Source organism: Pelobates fuscus, chromosome 6 (genome assembly GCF_036172605.1).
Source record: "Pelobates fuscus isolate aPelFus1 chromosome 6, aPelFus1.pri, whole genome shotgun sequence".
NCBI lineage: Eukaryota > Metazoa > Chordata > Amphibia > Anura > Pelobatidae > Pelobates > Pelobates fuscus.
This window is the reverse complement of record NC_086322.1, coordinates 276485339-276491015: the sequence shown is the minus strand read 5'-3', so window position 1 is coordinate 276491015 and position 5677 is coordinate 276485339. Positions and strand designations below refer to the sequence as shown.

The window sequence follows — 5677 nt, the reverse complement described above, 5'->3', positions numbered from 1 at the left end:
TATATTTAGGATTTTAATTTCAATTAGTTATAAGAAGGTGTGAGGTACGGTTTTAAAGGTAAAAGAATTACCGAGGCTGAGCGAGATAGTTCAGCCATGGCATTTAAAGGACAATGAGCAGCGTTCGCATTGAGCACTGCTCGTAGCTCATCTGTCACTCTGTTGTTTCGAAGGATACCTGGGATTCCTTTGTACCAGCAGTGATTTAAACCCTGCTGGTACTTTTAATACATGGCAGTCTATGCCACCACTGGGCATTAAAGTCCTGCACTGCATGACTTCATAGACCATCATGATGTTGTTAAGTGGTTAGATACAGAAAATCAGTCAGGTTTTACGACAAATCATTTGAATTGCTTATTTTACATTTTAAGCTTGCTTGGCAATAAGGATCTCTGTCTAGGATAATACCTTTTAAAATCCAATTCTTGGCATCCAATTCAAATACTTGGCACAAATATGGTTAAAACAGTTTAGAGCCATTACGTTTCTATCAATCATTACATTATTAAATACATTATTCAAGGGAATTTCTGCTAAAACAACAACATAGAGAAAAAAAAGTACAAGACAATCTAATCATCATATTTAAATAATGTTTCTACATCGAGACAACGAAAGGAAGTAAAAAAAATACGTATCTATGCCACACCCTTATAAAATACTATCGTAAAAAAGCACCCTAAGGTATTAGACCAAAATGGACACATTAGACTTTTAATTACCGTTTCACCACAAACCATAGTGCCAAAAATTATATTTGGGAGGTTCTGAAACACCCATAAATTCTTGTATAAAATGTCAATGTGTTTTTAAGGTACTCTCAGCATTTCTGTATCATTGCTTAAAGAAGAGGTTTTAGGTAGCTTCATATCTTGCTACACATCAGGAATATGTCTTTCCAAAAGAGCTCTGGATCTTCAAGAATGTCTGTTTGTGGTGGAGGTTATGGAACATCTAATTGCTCATTCATTGGGAACTCTGGAGGAGCTTATGGTTCAAGAGCTTCTTATTGTGGTGGCCTGAGTGCAGGTGCAGCTGGTGGCTGTGGTGGAGGAGAATTCAGTGGCTTTGGAGTGAATGCAGGATTTAGTGTCGCAGGTGGTTTTGGACATGGCGGGGATGTTCTCCTATGTGGAGGAGAAAAAGAAACCATGCAGAATCTGAATGACCGTCTGGCTTCTTACTTAACCAAAGTGCGTTCTCTAGAAGAGGCCAACAAAGATCTTGAATGTAAAATTAGAGAGTGGTATGAACAACATCGCAATGTACATATGCAAGAAAAAGACTACAGTAAATATTATCGATGTATTGATGACCTGAAAAAACAGGTATGTAATCTTAAATATATTTTATATATATACTGGATATTTTATTACGTAGTTTGTTGAAATTGTGAAATTAACGGATATAATAAACTTCCAATTTGATATCTTACATTTTTGTTTTTGCTTTAATGATAAACAAATGTTTAAAAATGTCTTACAAGCATTACATCAAAGTTTCTGTTGGCATTAAAAAATATTGCATATTTCTCATGAAAAGTTATACACATTCGAGTCCTATGAAAACACATTTAAATTAATGAAAAGCAAAGAAAGTATGGTAATAAAAACATCTTCTCTTTTCTTTTTTTGTTGTTGCAGATTTTTGATGCTACTATGAACAATGCCAGTATTGTTCTTCAGATTGACAATGCCCGACTGGCCGCAGATGACTTTAAACTCAAGTGTGTCTCCAATCTTTCTTGAGTTTCTGACATCTAATCATTTTCTGATTAGAAAATCTATTTTGACTAATTAGATTATTTCTTTTCATGCAGATATGAAAATGAGCTTTGCCTCCGTCAAGGTGTTGAGGCAGATATTAATGGTCTACGCAAAGTTCACGCTGAGCTGAACTGGTCTACGTGTGACCTAGAGTCACAACTTGAAAGTTTGACTGAGGAGATAGCATGTCTGAAGAAGAACCATGAAGAGGTACCATTCATTTGTCAGACATATTTTCCATTAAGTATCTGTAAATATATGACTATGGTTTTAGGTTCTCCTACCAGATATGTATCCTGTATCTGTAGTGATATTTTACAATTATTTCATGAGTCCTTCAATTTTCACATGCTAGTAGGAAATAAAACGTAATCTTTTTCAACTGTCCAATCCATGAGCAGAATTAAGAATTTTTTTTCAAAAAATGTTTTAAAGGAGATGAAGTGTTACAAGGGAGCCACTGGCCAACTCAATGTCGAGATGAAGGCTGCTCCAGGAATTGATTTGACCGAAATTCTAAATGCCATGAGATGTGAATATGAAGAAATGGCTGAGAAAAATCGTAGAGAGGCAGAAGCTCAATTCATTGAAGCGGTAATATCATCCCACATTACGCATGCAATAGTTTGAACTGAAATAGCTCATATAAGTTAAAATTGTGTGGCTGTGTTGCAGAGCAATGCCCTCAAGCAGGAGATATCATGTGGGGCTGAACAGGTTCAATCAAGCATAACTGAAATCACAGACCTAAAGCGTACTCTTCAAACACTGGAAATTGAACTGCAAGCAGCTCTGGCCACGGTAGGAATAACATATACATAAGGTACACATATATCTTCCACATGAAAAATGTACCACACTGTCACATTTCCCAATCATTACATTGTTCATTTCATAACATATGTATCATAAATATAGATGAAACCAATGTATGCACTGGATGATTGGACAGATGTTCAAAATACCTATTATGGTTGGGTTAACTTGGGATAACAAATCATAGAGTACCCACAAAGTTAATAAAAAAAATAACTGCTATCTGTCCTATTAGAAAAATTCACTGGAGAACTCTTTAGCTGAGACTGAAGGAACCTACTGTGTCCAGCTTTCCCAAATTCAAGCACAAATTAACTCGGTAGAACAACAACTATGTGAGTTAAGAGGAGACATGGAGAGACAAAGTTTGGAGTATGCGCAACTTCTCGACATCAAGACCAGACTGGAGAGGGAAATTGAGATATATCGCCGCTTGCTTGATGGAGAGTCAAGGTAGTGACTGGAAGAGCTTATACAATTTAATCTGTGAAATGGCAGAAGTCACTGCATTAGACAAATATTATAACAATATAAGTTGAACACTACTCATTGTGACATTTAAGGAATAATGTGTATTTTAAAAACCCTAAAATTCAGGAGTTATTTATAAAATAAAAATGATCAGTTTTGCATGATTTTCTTTTATTCTTAATAATTGAATATACCAGGGCACAACCAGGGCACAACAATATATACTTATGCAGGATATAGGAAGTTGTAACTCAAGTAGAAACTCAAACCTAGGCTGACATCTATTTCCTACATTTTAAATGTATACATTATATATTTTTTTCTCTATGAAACACTTATTTATGAATTGTTTGTTTCCACACAGCATGAAGATCCCTCCACCACCCACTCAAGGTAAGCACATTCTATAATGGTCCCCTTCGAATATCAGTAATAAAAGTGTTCAAAATATTGCCCTCTAATGTCTTCAGGTTCAGTGGTTTTACAGCTATATATTTTTTTCCTAAAAACATGTTATGCTTAATGTTAAATGTGTTTGCTTCTACTTTTAGACTCTTCCAAAACCCGAAAGATTAAAACCATTATTGAAGAAATGCGAGATGGAGTAGTGGTATCGCAACAAGTCAAAGAAACTGAAGAGAAGTGCTAAAAAGGAACATGTCCTTCAATTTGCAGTGGACCAGATCAATAAAGCAACCTCTTCCGTGTGTTTCTCCAAAGCAAATACCTGCCCTTAAAACAACTATGCATGACTTTCTGCTTTCTATGAACCTTATCTAAAACCTGAAATATATACTTAGTTGAACTTTAGAGATACTGTAAGCTACTGATTTCAATGAAATAAATTTTCCTTTTGATGCTAAACAATTTAGTCATTTTATTCTTGTCAGATTTAACGCGTCAAATACTGGGTATTAGTATGAAGGTCCAGTGTGAGCTTGCACTGGTCTAGTCTATCATTGTATTAAATCATGTAACTACAATAACCTATACAGCAGAACAACTTATATAACGCTGTCTTGAGGAGTGAGATGCAAAGGTTCCCTTTTTTCGTTTTTTATTTAATCTGATCAATAATTTTGTATTAGTGGTAATTTTGGGGTGTCTGTTAAGACTGGATCATTTTAATGGATATTGACAGACTCTCTGTAAATAGGAGTGCTATGAAAGACAGAAAGGTAATGCTGATTTATGTTTTACTGTTTATAACGGCTTTGGATGTCCACAGATTGAGTTGGTTGACTCATCCCTATTCCAGTTTCATTCAGCCTTGACATGCCTACCAGATTGAGAGCTTAGGTTTTAATTCTGCTAGTGATTGGTTGACAGGAATCCATGGAAAGTTTCTACACCAACTAACTATGGGCCATTTAAATTAGTAACACTTTGACATTCTATTGTCGAAATTCCACACTGTCTCTCCCCAGTTATAGTGACTAACATGTTCCGATACAGGTCTTAATTCAGTTGTTAAGACTTTAGGATTTTTATTACTGTATATACTCGAGTATAAGCCGACCCGAATATAAGCCAAGGCCCCTAATTTTACCCCCAAAAATTGGGAAAACGTATTGACTCGAGTATAAGACTAGGGTGGGAAATGCAGCAGCTACTGGTAAATTTCTAAATAAAATTAGATCCTAAAATAATTATATTAATTGAATATTTATTTACAGTGTGTGTATATAATGAATGCAGTGTGTGTATATGAGTGCAGTGTGTGTATGAGTGCAGTGTGTGTATGAATGCAGTGTGTGTGTGTGTGTGTGTGTGTGTTGCAGAGCCTTGGTGTGGGGGTGGGCATTTTTATTATTATTTTTTTTAAGTATTATTATTTTAATAATTTTTTTTGTTAAATTATTTTTTATTATTATTTTTTATTATTATTTAAATTTTTATAAAATTTTTCGTCCCCCCCTCCCTTCTTGATACATGGCAGGGAGGGGGGCTCTCACTCCATGGTGGTCCATTGGCATTGGCAGTTCAGTGGAGGGGGGCTGGCAGGAAGCACTTACCTCTCCTGCAGCTCCTGTCAGCTCCCTTCTCCTCCGCGCCGGTCCGGTCAGCACATCTGCCAGCTCCCAGTGTAAGTCTCGCGAGAGCCACACTATGACCACGCGGCTCTCGCGAGACTTACACTGGGAGCTGACAGAGGTGCTGACCGGACCGGCGCGGAGGAGAAGGGAGCTGACAGAAGCTGCAGGAGAGGTAAGCGCTCGTTGCCAGCCCCCAGTCTGTATTATGGCAATGTAAATTGCCATAATACAGACATTGACTCGAGTATAAGCCGAGTTGGGGTTTTTCAGCACAAAAAATGTGCTGAAAAACTCGGCTTATACTCGAGTATATACGGTATGTCACCTATATTCAATCAAGGATTTTGGGTAAAATTCCCAGAGGTGATGAAATTGTATTAGCTAGTTATGGCAAAATAATATTGTGAGGTTCAATGTCCCAAATCTTCTGGCATTATGACCAAAAGCGGTTCCCCTTCCAGGTCGTTTACAGCCACTACTATGTTACCGAAATGACAATGTTAGGATGAAAGTGTTGAGGGAGATGTGTTTTGTTTTATTATAGCAACTGTAGATATGCTAGGTAGAGCAATATTAAACAAATAC

At 36.6% G+C, this 5677-nt stretch overlaps 1 protein-coding gene across 1 annotated transcript; it reads left to right on the top strand.

Moving 5' to 3' along the window:
• The first annotated feature begins 844 nt into the window (after positions 1–844).
• Positions 845–3893, top strand: LOC134614921 (keratin, type I cytoskeletal 12-like). The gene is made up of 8 exons (XM_063459193.1): positions 845–1331; positions 1647–1729; positions 1823–1979; positions 2205–2363; positions 2445–2570; positions 2821–3038; positions 3421–3449; positions 3608–3893. The coding sequence occupies exons 1-8, from the start codon at positions 894–896 to the stop codon at positions 3703–3705; spliced, it is 1308 nt and encodes a 435-aa protein (XP_063315263.1). The 5' UTR covers positions 845–893; the 3' UTR covers positions 3706–3893.
• Positions 3894–5677: the final 1784 nt, after the last annotated feature.

Excerpts from the sequence above, each read along its gene's own strand:
- LOC134614921 (XM_063459193.1), top strand. The coding sequence starts at position 894 with ATGTCTTTCCAAAAGAGCTCTGGATCTTCAAGAATGTCTGTTTGTGGT. Across the intron at positions 2,571-2,820 it reads TGCAAGCAGCTCTGGCCACG|AAAAATTCACTGGAGAACTC; the intron begins GTAGGAATAACA and ends CTGTCCTATTAG. Across the intron at positions 3,039-3,420 it reads TTGCTTGATGGAGAGTCAAG|CATGAAGATCCCTCCACCAC; the intron begins GTAGTGACTGGA and ends GTTTCCACACAG.